This window comes from Furipterus horrens, unplaced genomic scaffold, assembly GCF_987537825.1.
Source record: "Furipterus horrens unplaced genomic scaffold, mFurHor1.1.pri manual_scaffold_10, whole genome shotgun sequence".
Taxonomy (NCBI): Eukaryota; Metazoa; Chordata; class Mammalia; order Chiroptera; family Furipteridae; genus Furipterus; species Furipterus horrens.
Window position 1 is genome coordinate 42002999 of NW_028327180.1, and position 15145 is coordinate 42018143.

The 15145-nt window shown below is 46.2% G+C and overlaps 1 protein-coding gene across 1 annotated transcript in view; it reads left to right on the forward strand.

Moving 5' to 3' along the window:
* Positions 1-978, forward strand: part of CFAP92 (cilia and flagella associated protein 92 (putative)) — a 33293-nt gene extending 32315 nt beyond the window's left edge. Inside the window, exons 13-14 of the mRNA XM_090290190.1 lie at positions 523-732; positions 811-978. Coding sequence (XP_090146316.1) covers positions 523-732; positions 811-978 — 378 coding nt within the window. The remainder of the gene's footprint in view (positions 1-522; positions 733-810) is intronic.
* Positions 979-15145: the final 14167 nt, after the last annotated feature.

Consider the following 15145-nt stretch of genomic DNA (forward strand, 5'->3'; position numbering starts at 1 on the left):
TTAGCTAACTCCATGAACTGTTTCCTCTCTGCCCATCCAGCCTGGAGTTCCGCAGGAGGCCTCCAGTGTGTGGACGAGAGCCACCCAGCTGGGGGAGTAGGCAAGGGGTCGGGTGTGGGGGAAGGTGTTCTGCTCCCACACTAACTCTGATTCCTCCACATGCAAGGTGAGCCCAGAGGCCCTGGGTGGACGCCCAGAGGCGCACAGCTGCAGCCACCACAGGCTGCCCACCTCTGCAGAGCGTCTTGTTGCTCACCCAAAGCAGCTGCCAGCCTGAAGGAAACACTGGCTTGGGCTTTCTCTCATGGGGAATTTAGAAAAGGGCTTCTTCTGCCAACGGTGTGACCGTGTGAACCTCCTGGGGCCGCTGCACAGCGCAGTGCATCTCAACGCCCCGCTTACATTCTCAGGACCTGTGCCCTCAGCTGGTTCTGACACCTACCAGGGAACCTGAGGCTCAGGAAGCCCTCTCCAAGTCCAGGCCGCCACCTTCCTACCCACATGCCTGCCCCTCGTTTCCAGGAGCCGAATAGAAGATTCACATATTCACAGAATTACCTCTCAGCCATGGTGGAGCCTCAGGATTCCAAGGAAGAGGAGAAAAAAGCCAGGGAGAAATCCCGCCAGGCCTGGCTCACAGCCAACGGATTCCAAGGGATAGGTCTTCATAGGAGCACCGAAAGTGACCACCTCAAGCTGCTGCCCATCGGTGCCACCACAGAGTTGACTGAGGTACGCAGGGAGGAGGTGGAGGGTGTCAGGTGGGGGGTTCCTAGGGACCTTCCTCCTAACTTACTGTCCCCGGTTTAGGAGTGGAGGGAAAACGCACTGTTTGCTAACGTGCTGCAGCCCGTGCTGGACCGAGAGAGGTGGAGCTGGGACCGGCGCCACCAGGACTTTGATCTGTACAGGAAGCCACCACCTTTCCTCGAGCTGCCTGCTGCTCCATCACTGGGCCCAGTAACAGGTAACGGATGAGACCTATGCAAAGCTGAGCCTCCTGTGCTGTCGGGGGGCAGCAGCTCTGTGAGGCTCTCTGGCTTCAGCAGCACCCGTGTTGTTTTAGATATCAGGAGAGGAATCAAGATTCCAAATGCATCTGGTATAACAGACTGACGGCTGGGCTGGAACTCAGGGGACCCGAGTTCTAGTTCCAGCCGGAGTATTGATTTGCTATGTGACTTGGGGCAGGCCTCTTCCTTGCTCTGGGCCTTATTTCTTAACTATAGAAAAGGAGGTTGGAAGATAGATCTGAAGGCTTTCTGAGCTTCACCACTGTGTCACCCATGACTGGTCTCTGGAGGCCCAGCCACAGCTGGGGCAGAGGATCTGGGCACATCTGGGACCTTCCAACTCCCTCCCAGCTCCGACGCTGCCACCTCCCTCCATGGGGGAGACCGGAGTCTTGCTACATCCATCCTTCTGGGTCCCCTTTTCTTTCTTTCCATACCCCTGTATATACATAAAGACCTAAAAATCATTTATTGGTTGATAGAGAACCCAAACCTGTGGATTAACAGAACCAGAATCTTTGTTCAGAGAAAAAGGGATGCGTTTTCTGGCAGCAAGGTTTGCTAAGAGACCCTTTCCCAGAAATCAGGACAGAATAAGCAGGATGGGTTTCCCTCCTCCCCCCACCCCTTTGCCCCCCAAAGGCAGCTCCATGTCTAGGAGGAAGGACAACAAGCCCCTAAAATCTCTCTCCCCTCTCTTGGATCTTGCTGCCTCCCTGCAGAGCAGGCCCCAGGCTCTGGGGCTGTGTGCAGATCTCCTGCTCCCTGTTGCTGTGTCTCAGGCTAGGTCACTGCTGGGTCACTGCCAGGAGTGCCAGACTGGCCTTGCTGGCCAGGGTGCTCTGCTGGGCTCCACTGCAGGTCTTCCCAGCACAAGTTCCCTCAGCATCTCAAGTAGCCCATGCACATTGCTGAAGGCATGAAATAAGTATGTACCAGGGCCTTCCCCACCCATGTGTTTAAGAAAAACTCAGAAATGGCAGGTGGAAAAGGGAGCCTTGAACCAGTGACCCCAGCCTTTTAAACTCAACTGGATGAAGAGAGAACCTATTGCTGGCAGGGCACTTCCACCCACAAGGCCTAGAATGAAAAGGCCCCTTTCCTGAGGGACCAAGGCTTGAACCCTGCCAGTGTGCTGGGACCCAGTACATCCAGCAAGTAACAGCAGAAGGGAGCCTGGGAAAATGCGAAGGCCTGGCAGTGCTATCTGAAGATTCCCTTTTCCTTTCGCTTCAAGAGTAGAGGGCTACCCTTGCAGAGAAAGCAGAGAGAAAGCCAGATGGGAACAAGCATATGTTCTCAAATACCAAGCAGTGTGGTTTTCCACCCATCGTCTGGGAGGGATCAACGGTTGGCCTCGCAAGCCCCATGGCCCTACCCTGGGCACCTGCTCCTCAGCTTGCAGGGCCTTCTCCTCACAGGGTGAAGACAGAAGGGACTGGAGGCCACCCCTGAAGGAGGTTCTCAGGGTCATGCTGTCACCCAGTAAAGGCTGGCTCTGAGCAAAAGCATGACCAGAAGGGCACACACAAACTGCCCTCTTATATTCTTTTTTGTTAAATGGTTCCCAGTACAGGTTTTAAGTGCATTTTGCTCCTAGTCTGAATGAATAACACATATGCAGCTTTCTAGCTGCTGCTTTGGGAAAGTGTGGTCCAATAGACATGCTTGTCCACGCCTGAAACAGGTCCCCACAGCCCCACAGAAGCAGCAGCACAAGCTTCAGTCTCCACTATGGAGTCTCCTAAACTAGCAGAATATCCTCAGATCCCAAGTCTCAGGATTCCATTCTCTGTCTCCATTCAGAACCTGGGGCCATGCCAGGCAGACATGCCCACAGGCCAGAAGAAAGACCTTCCGGTGAAAATTGGGAAGAAATTGTTCAACTTAGAGTAACCCCAATTCTACACCTTCTGGAACAAGTGAGAATTGCCTAGCAATTAGCTGTGGCCTGGGAGTTGGTGGCACCAGGGACCATCATCCCAGTGTTTCAGGACATCCAGCCCAGATAGTGGGCACTGACGTATGCTCGCCTCTCTAGAACCTGCTGGGACACTTCCTTGATCTGTTCATCTAGATTTTCTGTAGAATCTGGGAGGGAGAGAAAGACAGTTGGTGATCTGTCTGCATTGTGATAATAGAAATATTGCTGGATCATTTTTTCCAACAAAGTCAGCCTGTGGGTTGCCCCACCACCCCTCCAAGCCCCCAGGAACTGATTCTGGGCTCCAGATAGAGGCTTCATTCTGAATAACAAAGGGCTCATCCTGTTAATCCCTAAAAACTTCAGATCATGGGGAAATAGGGGTACAAAGAAGGCATTTGGTCAACAACCCCCTCCTTTATGGTTCAAGCCTATCACCGGAGAAACCGTTTCTTCACTCTCCACAGCACACCGACGCCGCATCAGCACCTTGGACAGTGCCTGACCAGCGGCCAGGGCCAGGAGCTGCACGGAACTGTGTGCCCCTCACCACCATCTCTTGGCAGCAGGGCTAGGTGCTGCAGAGGACACGTGACATGAAGCCTCGAGGCCAGCAGGACTTTATGGGTCAGAAAAAGAATTTGAGCTGCGCATTCTAAGACATGGGCACATGGCTGTGAAAGAGGAAGAGCATTCCAGACAGACTGAGCAGCAGGAGCCAAGTCCCCGCATGGTCCAGGGCAGCAGCCTAGGACATCTGCAAGGAGGACAGCTTCATTTCTGCCATAGCACAGGGGTGAAGAGGAGGGAGCCTCCTTCTTCTGTGAACTGCCCTGGGCCGGTGCCAGCAGGGCCCGTGCAGGGGCGCTGATAGGGCTCTCATCCACGAGTATGCACTCCTGCCCCACTGCAGACCTGCACAGGTCTCAGCTGGCCCTCCTCACTCAACGCAGAAGCCTGTGAGCAGCCAGCAGGCCCTGGGAGCGTGACAGGGACCAGAAACAGCTCACTGTCAACAGTGGCCCAGAATCAACCCTCCCCTCCCTCTGCCCCTCTCCTCCAAGCAACCCACTCACACTTGTTCAGCTGTAATAAGGTGAAGAGATTCTTCCCCAGTGACTGACCTCTAAGCTTCAGAGAACCGCTGGGCAGATTGGCTGGGGACAAGAGGCTGAGCTCAGAAATCAGTCAGGTCCTAATTCCAGCCCTGAACCAAACTAGCTCTGTCCCCAGGGAAAATACTCAGCATCTCCGAGCCTCAGTTTCCTCCTCTATGAGAGGGAGGTCATAACTCTCGTGGCCATAGGCTACTGTGGGTCAATGCCAAGTCCCCAGCAGGCCCTCACTGATTGCATCCACCCCCTCCAGCAGGGTGAGGAGGACGGGCAGGGTGAGAGCACCAGGTTTGGGACTTGTCACTAACCCTCTCCTTTTCTGTCAGGTAGGAAGATGAAAGGGACTGGCCCTGTGTCCTGAACAACACGGACCCTCCCATCAGAGCTGGCGATGCCCACCACAGGCCACAGCCACAGCTTGGCACACCGGCCCACCTGGGGATCAGCTGCCATATGGACCCTGCGCTTCACCCTCTGGCACCACAACTGGGAGCCAAGGCTGTTGACTTGCCCAGCCCCTCCCACCTGAGACTTCTCTATGCCACCCAATGACCCCCTCCTCCAGTGACTGGGCCTCATTAAAGTGCAGCAGGACAAAGTCAGTGGGAGGTTGGCTGCCTGTCTGTGCGCTGGGCTGGGCTAGGGCAGGGGCGAGGCAGGGCAGGCTCACCGCATGGTCTCTGTTCGGTTCCAGAGCCCTGCTCCCACAAAGCAGCTGCCATGACATTCAGGCTGATGAGGATGTTGGCCCCCTGCTTCCATGGTCTGGGAACACAGAGGCCCAGGGTGGAGGCCTGTTACCTGAGACCCACCCCACACACTGTCCTACCCCGGGCACGGCACCCACATCTGAGCCTCACTTTATGCCTTAGGGGTGAGGGGCTTATACTGCCTTTCCTTATGGGTTGTGGGAGGTCAGCTCAGGGCTGCCTTCCATTTTCCCTTTACTCTCTAGGTTTAGGCAAGGTCAAGGCAAGGCCAGGTCCCAGAAACCTGACTAAGACCAGAGGCTGGGGCTTAATATACCTTCAGCGGCAGAGCCTCGCAGATCAGGTCCCAAGATTAGGGCCCTGGTGGGGCTGTGCTACCAAGTGCAGGGAACCTCTCTTCACCTGGAGGGGCCTCACCCAGCAGGGGCTCCCACCCAGCTAGCTGAGAGGTCCCTGGGACAGGCAGCCACAGCCAGCCCTGCCTCCCACCCCCACTCCCATAGTAAAATTTCTTTCTAGGCTGGGTCCCCAGGGTGGAAATATGGTAAAACGTCACCTCATAGAGGTTGGCCCCATCTGCCTGGCCCCCAGCATAGAGGGCCTGCCATCCCTGGGTCCAGCAGGAGCCTGACTGCCTTGCCAAAGCAGAGCAGCAACATCTCCAAGTACAGCCAAAGTAATGCATGTCCCAGACCTTGCTGGCGCTGATTCAGCCCAGCACCTCCTCTTAGGGTGCCCATCCTGTTTCACCAGCACAGGGCATGGCAGGGGCTCCAGGACCCAGGCCCGGCTACTGTGCAGACTGTTCTCCATCTTGACAGGCTGGAGAGAAGGGACATCAGCTGTCCCTCAGACTGGCTGGTCTTTCCCAGTGCCCCCTGGTCACATCCCTTTTGGGAAGGAGATAGCCGACAGGCTCCTCCTAATGGGCGCACTCACTGTAACTCTGGGGCGCACAGCTCCAAGAGCCCATCAGCCCCAGGTCCACAGTTCAACTCAAGGAGCCCTGACAGCTGCAGGGAGGTGGTCAGGTTGCCCCAATTATGCTCACTGCAGAAAGCCCATGGCCCCATGGCCTGAGGCCCTGGGGCTCCCCCACTGTACAGAAACATGAGCCCCACCACTTGGCACCCCAGAGCTCGAGGGCACCCATTCTTCCTCCCAGACTATGCAAAGCCATAAAGGGCCAACCCAGACCTGATGTGCCCCTCCCCAGCCTGGGCACGCTGGACACCTGGCTCCAGGCTGAGCCAGGGAGTATGTTAATATAGAGTAAAAACGTCAAATATCAAAAATTTTCCATTGAATGCTCTTACTTATGACTATCAATTATAAAATGAAAGTAATCATCAAACTGACAAATTAACATGGTATTAATTACATCATTGTTATGTATCAGTAAGTACATATTGTTAGGTATCATTTAGGATCATTAAGGAAAATGGAAATTACACTGAGTAATTTAAACAAAGATTTAAAACAAGGATTTGGAAACTTAGAAAAATCACTGAAAGGCTTAAGGGGGTGAAAATTGGGATGTAGGTGGGTTGTCACTAGATTTCAGTTTTGCTGCCTCAGTTTTGGTTCTGAGAGTCATAAATTTGTTGCGTCTACCTTCAGATACTATAGGAAACAGGAGAAAATGGCATAAGTGGCCACAAGCCTCACAGTCTGGGTATTGACAGGGGAGGTGTCGTCCAACTGCCACAACAGAATTCCCACCTGTGACTCCCTCCACAGCCACCACAAACGGCAGTAAGGTTGACATGTTTGTGCTTGGTATTTAAAAAACCAACAATGCTTAAAAATGTACTAGAAGAAAATTCACCAGACTATTAACAATGGCGCATCTATGTTGTGAGAGTAAATGAGATTTTGGTCTGCAAAGTGTGTTCATTTTCTTAATGGGACTATGTCATTACTAGCAACTCCACTTCAACGGATGTATTTGTTTCCTATTACTGCCCAACAAACTACCACAAACTTCATGGCTTTTAAAACAACCCATTTATTATCTCAGAGTTTTCATGAGTCAGGAGTCTAGGCACAACCTAATTGGGTCCTCTACTCAGGGTCTCACAAGACCACACTCCAGGTGTCAGCCAGGGTTGGGATCTCATCTGGACCCTTGACTAGGGAAGAATCCACTTCCAAGTTCATAATTCATTTTCTTACAGACATAAAACTAATGGGGACTTGTCTCTTCCAGGCTTCTTTGAACTCAGGAAAAAAATCTAATTCTGCTTTTAAACAGTTTACCTGATGAGGTCAGACCCACCCAGGATAACCCATGTTTTTATTCCATCCTTTAATCTTTCCAAATAAGGTAACATAATCTTGGGAATAATATCCCATTACGTTCACAGGTCCTGCCCACACACAAGGAGAAGATTATACACGTGCATGTGTCATTTAGGACCACCTTAGAATCCTGCCCATTATAATTGTGAAAAAAGGAGAGCCTACTTTCCTGGGAACTTCCTGCCTCACCTTGCTGGGCACAGCCTTTCCAGCTCGTCCTTGCACTGGCTCCATTGGAGCACTTATAAGGAAACTAAATTTCTGAAGCAGGGACTGAGGCAGTCATGAGAAGTATTACTTTCTCTACAGCAGAGTGATATTTTGAATTGATACAATTTAATTCCAGAATTTTAGATTACATCATCCCAGAACTAGAAGTCGCTATAGGTTGAATCTTTACATTTTCTCTCATCAAAAATTTAGAAATAAAATTAAAAAATAAAATAAAAAATACAGAACCAGAATGTGGGCTGTACACTGTCATAGCAATTAGAAGTGTCACCAGGATCAAAGCCTAGGCTTTTTGACCCCCTAATTTAGTAGTGTTTTTTATAATGCCAACCTATTTTCACCATGAAGTTATTAGGAATAAATTTGTTTATTGGCATTAAAAGTTTTTTCCAAATTCAATATAAGAAAGATATAAGAATATAATAATTCCAATCTTGAGTCTAATTTATTGTTTTAATTGTACTTATTTCTAAATGTAGCCCTGTGATCATTCTGTTTATACTACACCAAACAATGGGTATTTAGAGCAAAGCAACACAAAGAAAAGCAGTATCAAAAACGAGGTAGATGCCCCAGTTAGCAGATCTTCTTCCCCTTTTATCTCCACGGTGGACCCTCTTACCTCTCCTAGGTCTTTACCCAATGTCACTTTATTATGGAAAATGAAAATACTCTCCTAGTTCTTCCAATCTCCCCTTCCCCAAGAAATTGATCACTAATTTTGTTATTGTTTGTTTATTGTTTATATCTCCCAGTGGACTACAGGCTGCAAGATGACAGGGATTTTTGTCTTTTGTGTCCACTGTTATATCCTTGGTACATGGAACAGTGATTGGCACAGACCAAGTGCTCAACAAGTAGATGTGGAATGAAAAAAATAAAAGGAAGGAAGGAAGGAAAGAGAGAGAGAGAAAGAAAGAAAGAAAGAAAGAAAAGAAGGAAGGGAGGGAGGGAGGGAGGAAGGAAGGAAGGAAGGAAGGAAGGAAGGAAGGAAGGAAGGAAGAAAGGAAGAAAGAAAGAAAAAGAATAGTTAGTTGTAAGAGGTCAAATTCATCCCAGGAAGCAACAAGACTCAGAGAATGTATGGAAAATCTGTACATGTGCCTGGGAAAAACTGGGACGTTTTTGTTATTAAAATATTGGAAAAGTCTAGGTGGTAACAAAGTTTGGGTGTTCTAGGACTTTAGATTCACTACTTTAGGTAACTAAAACTATCACATTCTTTAATGTGTCTTGATGCACAGTTTGGAATAGCAAGCATTAAGGCCCTTGATCAAACCAGTAACCTCCAATTCTGCTATCCAGGTCCTAGTTAATGACTAGTGAAGAAAAATTGTTTATAGGATAAGATCTTAAGGAAACACATTAGCTACTTATGCCTTTAGTATTTCATACATATATGTAAATATGTGTATCTGCCCAGAAAGTTGCATCACCTCTTTAGACACCCACAGAATTACTTTAAATTAATGCAGTAAAGGCTTAGGTCTTTCTTCTTCTAAAATCAGTGTGAGTACCAGCCCCTTAGGTTCTATTTCTGAATTTTGGGGGGAAACTGACATAGAATCTTGTATATTACTCAGTACCTTCTAAATAATGCTTAACTACCTTTTCTTTAAATTTCATAGTTAGGAAACACACACACACACACACCAGCTTCCACAGGAGAACTGATAAATTTTGTTCCTCATAATAATGAGTTACTTAATAAATGACAATTCTTTATCTTTGCCTGAGCTGCCATGGTGTTTTAGAACTATTATTATCTTCTTAGGGTGACCAAGTGACCTGGCTTGCCTGGGATTCTTGGGTTTCTCAAGACAAGGAGTTCTAACACTAAAATTAGGCAATGTCAAGCTAATGAGAATGCTTGGTCACCTTTACTTTGATTATAAAAGGGACATATATGTACTTGTCATTGAAACTTTAAAAATTATAAATTTATGAAAATGTATTAGATAATTATATTTTATATATTTATCGTCGTCGTCGGCAGCCGTCCGTCTCGAGAGATGATGGTGTAGCTTCTTAAGAGTCTATCTGCACCGCCGAGAATGGTTGTGCAGTCCGACTCGGGAGTGACACGGTATCTGTCTCCTCCCGTGTTGAATCGACATCTTGCGATGACGCTGGAGTGTCCTCTCCAGTGGAGCTGAAGCTACAGAGCCTGGGCAGGGTGATATGGAGGGTCTGCTGTTGCCCATGCAGCAGACCCCCCCTCTCTTCGCAGCTGAAGGATCCAAGGGAAAGACGGAGTCAATACAGCTTGGCTTCAGGTGCGCCGCAGGAGTTGCCGGTGTTGACTACAACGTCAAACCGCCTTAGGGACTCCAGCTCCGGATTTTCTGTCGAGGTTTACTCCCTTAGCCTTTCCCCTGAAGAGGTATGCCGCAAGGCAGCGGAGGTTTCTTTTTTTTTGGAGTCAGAGTTTTCCTTCTCTGTTTATATATTTATACATTTAGAAAATTTATTAAAAAGTCAAATAAGTTGTAGGCACACAGTCCAAATGGAAAATTCTATTTGACTGGTCGGATTAAGGAACCAGACCAGAACTGGGGGCGGGAGAGAGTGACTAACGGAAAGGATTTGAAAATCACTGACGTGGAGGAACAGCTACAGAACAGACGGTCCCTTTATGTGCCACGTTGACAGAGGCAGGACGTATACTAATTGTAGGGGGGGGGGGGGAGAAAGAAAATGGTAGAGAAAACAGAAGAGAAGCTTCTATTTTCATTATTGGCTAAAGCTTTTTATTTATTTAAAAAATGTCTTATCAAGATTTTATGTTCTGTGATCATTTCTCAATCAGTTTTCATATTTTTTTTAACAGAGTTTTTAAACAGTGTTAAAAATTAATGATTAGGTAACTGCGATTTTTTTTTAATGGCTAAACTAAGATACTGATTTAAGAACTTCTGGCCTAAATATTGTTACAGTAAAGTGACAAAGCTCTGAGTAGAGCTGTTTTGGTTGGCAATGACGCAGAAAGAACTCCAGCCCCTGCCGCATGTTGCAAAGTGCTCCCTCACGCTCCTGCATCACCACTTTCTCATCCTTTACTGAGCCAACATATTGTTTTTCTGTCCAAGTAATTTTCAGTAACACCCACAGAATCTGCAGCAGGGATCATGTCTAACATAAAACCTGGCAAAAAGTCAACGTAATGTGAGCAAAATGGCTTCCCAGAATTCGTGCCTCTGAATAAAAATCTTTCTCCGCATTCCAAAGAGAGGAAAGGAAATGAAGAGGCGCCTGGTTATGAGGTTTAGAAATCATTAGCTACCAATTCCAAGGTTAAATAATTAAATAAAACATGCATATTTCATAATCCAGTTCTAGCATCACAAAAGAAAGCAAAAGTATACAATTCTAACTAGAGAGCATCTACATGATAGCAGCAGTTTAATAAGTAAAACCAGCTTTTTTAGAGGAGTTTTCCCCATAGTATTCAAGACACATTCAAGGAGTCTTTCCTGCATTCCAGAGACTATGCCGGCTTCTTTCATTGACATTATTAAATTCCACCAAACATAGATGACTTGGAATGTTTTCTTTTCACTTTGTATCATATCATTATTTTATGCTCTACAGTGTAAGTTTACCATTTCACTTAGTTTACCAGTCAATGAATGTATCATTTTTGAGAAAGCAGAGGTATACAGGAAGGGAAACTATGAAAGGTGCCAAAACCTTTTCACTATTTTTGCTCAGTTTTTCACTTCAATACCTTGCTCTGTCACATGGAAACTTGGTCCCCTCCATGTCCATTTTCACGCACGAGACTGGAGGCTCGCAAATCCCATGACTAAATAATAGGATCTATGAGGCCTCATTTCAAAACGTGCCCTCTGTGGGGTGAGCTGAATTTCATCATGTGCGCTGTTGAATGTTGAATGAATAAGTCCCAGTGTTGGCTCCATCCCCATGAGCTGACAGCCCTGGCTTGGCTCTCCTGTAATGTTTTTGCTTTGATTCATTGTTAGGTATTTTCCTTAATCACATTAGAAGCTATTATAATCCCCCAGCCAATCAGACAGCTTGGTCTTGGAGGGGCTATTCTTCCTGGGTGCCGCTGCTGGATGAGTAATGGATTTCTATGACATTATTCTCCCCAAATAGTTTCTTTTTATCCAACAGTTGTTGCTGCCTTTCTGTATCAAAAGAAGTCTAGGACATGCAGGAGAGTGTTCACATAGTTGGAATAAAAGAAAATGTTTTCCCCGTGCATTTTTACTTAAGATAGTGTTTTATTTGCTTTGTGTGCTGGGACAGCAACTCTCTCAGGATCAACCCACTTTTCCATTTTTTATGCTAGGGTGGGAAAAAACATTTTAAAAATGCACAAGCCACACTCATATTGCCCCAAAATGTCATCCCCAGTTCTGGGCATTAATAAACCACAGTGGTTTTAAAAATGGTCTATGTCATTACCTGTCCTTGGTTTTGAAAACTGGCTCTTCTTTCTACCTGTGGCTTTTGAAAAGTGACTCAAACTTTCCAAAAGGAGTTTATGCATCTGGAACATGTAAAAATAAATAAATAAGTGTCTACATTTTAGCATTCTTTGAGGAATTAAGGAAATAATGCAATTATGAGTTAGTAGTGTGCCTGTCACATAACTATTGGTTAAATATCACTATTGTTATTAGATGTTAGAAAAGTACTTTCTTCCTACAGTTATAGAATTAAGATAACAATCTATACCTTTAATATATGTGTTACGATAAAGTTGTACATTTTTAAAAGACCGTCACACAAAAACACACATGCAAAGAAAATGTAGAACCCCACATTAATAAAAATATTTTAACTCTAGCCAATCTATTCTTATAATATCTGCTGATATTAATCCTATGGATCCTCTTAAAACCTCATAATAATCAATATTTTTTTAAAAAAATGTTGTTCATGAGGCAAACAATTTAATGACATTACGCAGAGAGACCTTTTCCAGCATTTGTCCCAGACACACATGGATATATTCTTAAGGGCCTTTCACACGACTCACAGATTGGGAAGATAAGGAAGCAATTCTTCCTGGTAACTTCTCAAGGGAGCTCAAATTGTGCCCATCAGAAATGAAATAGAATTCTTTAAGCACAAGAAAACACCTGCAAAGATTATGACACCTAAGACACTATTCTCTTTGTTCCCTGACAAACTCAAAAAAAAAAAAATCACCCCCTTTCTGGGGAGTTCTGACACCGCACATGCAAATAATTGGTACCAATCACCAATTCTGACAGGCTAGACCCACGATGACTTCCACCGCAGAGCGATGAAGGGGTCTTAGACACAACTCTACAAACAGCAGCGATGGTTTCTAAGAGCTTTTAACTACATCCCCTGAGGCTACACAGATGAGCGCTCATAAATTTCACGGCCACTGGTATTTTTTTAAAAGGTGATATGAATATTTTTGACTAAAGAGAGACCTAGACAGACTCTCTCTGGCCCATTCTGAGAGGCAGGCACCGCCTACGACTAGGACGTAGGGGTGGTTATGAGCCAGATACACAGGTCTGACATAAAAGATGCAGAAAAATCAAACAGGAACAGCCACCTTTATTCTCTATATTCTTATTTTTAGAAAAATACAGACACCACTCCACTGCCAACACACACACATACCCGTTCCCAGTGTGTTTTTCTTTTCCTTTCTACCCTAGGAAGAACTTTGAACCAGAATTGACCAGGGCCTGGGCCTGGGGAAATTCTCCAGGGAGGCTGATTAGCAGAGCCATCCAAAGGGTGCAAAGCCTTGCCCAGATGGGAACACAGTTGTTTACATTCAGTATCCCCAGTCGTGTCCCGACTCCCACTCTTGTTCGCTCCCTCCCTCCCGAGTAGGGCATACCTCCACCATCTTGCAGGTTCTGATCTTGCAGGTTCCGTTCCAGACCACCGTCATAAAGCGACTGTTGCAATAAGGCGAGTCCTCTTTTTGCTGCTCAAGGGTCTTGCCTTTAGTTTGTAAAAAACACACCTGTGAAGTGCAATAAAGCGTGTTGTCCCTACTATACAGGCACGTGCAAGTGGGAGGAGAGCCAGGTCTGGGCCCCAGGGCAATAACACTTGGAAACACTGTGATTGAATCATATAGGACCACAGAGAGTTATGAAAAAAGGTCCTGAGCAATTCTGGAACTAGCAAAGTGACCTTAATTAGGCCAGTTTAAGTGCAATTCGGTGTGATTAATCTCAGGCTTTCTCTCAAAAGGGGGTTATTTGGACTGAATTGACATAATACATGAGACCATTGCATAAAAATTCAAGCACATCTGAATGTGAAGTTTTAGTTGTAAGTTATTATAGCTACTTTGCCAAATGAAAGGCTGGGTACACGGAAGAGGTTTAAATTAATAGGATATTAATTATTCTGTAGTTCAGTCATTTTAAACGTTTTTCCTCATTCAAAAGAAAACAAAGGAGAGGGCAGTGTCTGAGGTGTGCATGTTGAAACCTCCTTTTGCCCAAGAGACCATATATATACCTGTAAATCTTCTACATAGCTCAGCTGTTGCCTTGGTACCTCTTTAAGTCTTACAAGATCTTCAGTTGCCTGAAGATTTTCCAAACCTCTGGAAACTGAGTTTTTTTCACAGAGGTTGTTAGACACAACTAATACATCTTTCAGCTTTCTGGACTGGAGTGAGATGATTCTTCAGTCTTTTCTCTCCAGTCAGAGATTATTCAGGCTATTTAATAAATTAATTAATAACCCTAATGCTTCACCTGTTTCAGTGTGTCTGCCCTTGACCACATGACTTTGTAGTTCCTCCTTCTAGAGGGATATAGTCTATTTTGTTTCCTCTGACTTTGGCCTTGGCCATGCGACTTGTTTTGGCAAATACAATATGGCAGACGTGATGGTTTCCAAGTCTGTGTTCATGCCTCAAGAGGCCTTGTGAGTTTCAAGTTGTTTTCCTAATCCTCTATCCTTGGCAGGAGAAAAAATTGCCTTGGATTAGCCAGTGCATGAAAGGGAGACGACAGACATAGAGAAGCACCACCCCAGTTGAGCCCAATCTAGGTTAACCATCCCCAAGATGTCCCACAGCCACATGAGCTAACTCAATTCTTATGTGGCGTGCTGCTGAGAACTTGCGGCCCTGTGTCCTGCAGGGTTATTGGAGCGATAGTTAACTGACACACTGATCTTCCAAAATGAATCACTTCTGGCACTGAGGGAGTGAGGTCAGCACCAAGTCCTTCAGGCCCCCTTCCCCGTGGGCCCGCTGTGCTCTCCACCCTGCATCAACACAGCCACTCCCCTCATCAATCTGCAGAGGCCCTTTTTTCAGCCGTGGTAGAAAGAAAGACCCTTAAAAATGATAGTGGGGAAAAGTACAAAGCCATCTTTAAGAATGGAAAACCCATACGGGGGGATATTCGACTCTGCTAGCACAATCCCTTGACACCTGAACTACTGTGAGGCCTACATTCAGTGTGTAAGATTATCTGCATATATAGCCACTGACACAAAACGAAACAAAACAGACCTAAAACTTGCCATTGAATTAGTAAACACACCTCTCGCCATGATACAAATCAGCATGGGTTAAAAGGGGCTAAATCGCACTCTTGGATGAGCATGGAGGTATCGTTGGAACTTGGCAGAACCAGGCTACTAAAACCAGGCACTGCGTGTGTACACAGGAAGCCAAGTAAGTTCTCCAAGCATCTTTGTCTTCCCTGGCCAAAACGAAGATGATATCCATTTTCTAAGTTTATTAAGAGGGCTTAAGTGAGAAAAATACATCTGAGTAACTTACAAGTTATAGGCAGCCTCCTTATTTTTCTAACTGGACAATGATACGTGTCCCGTAAGATTCTTATTACACCCTCCTTT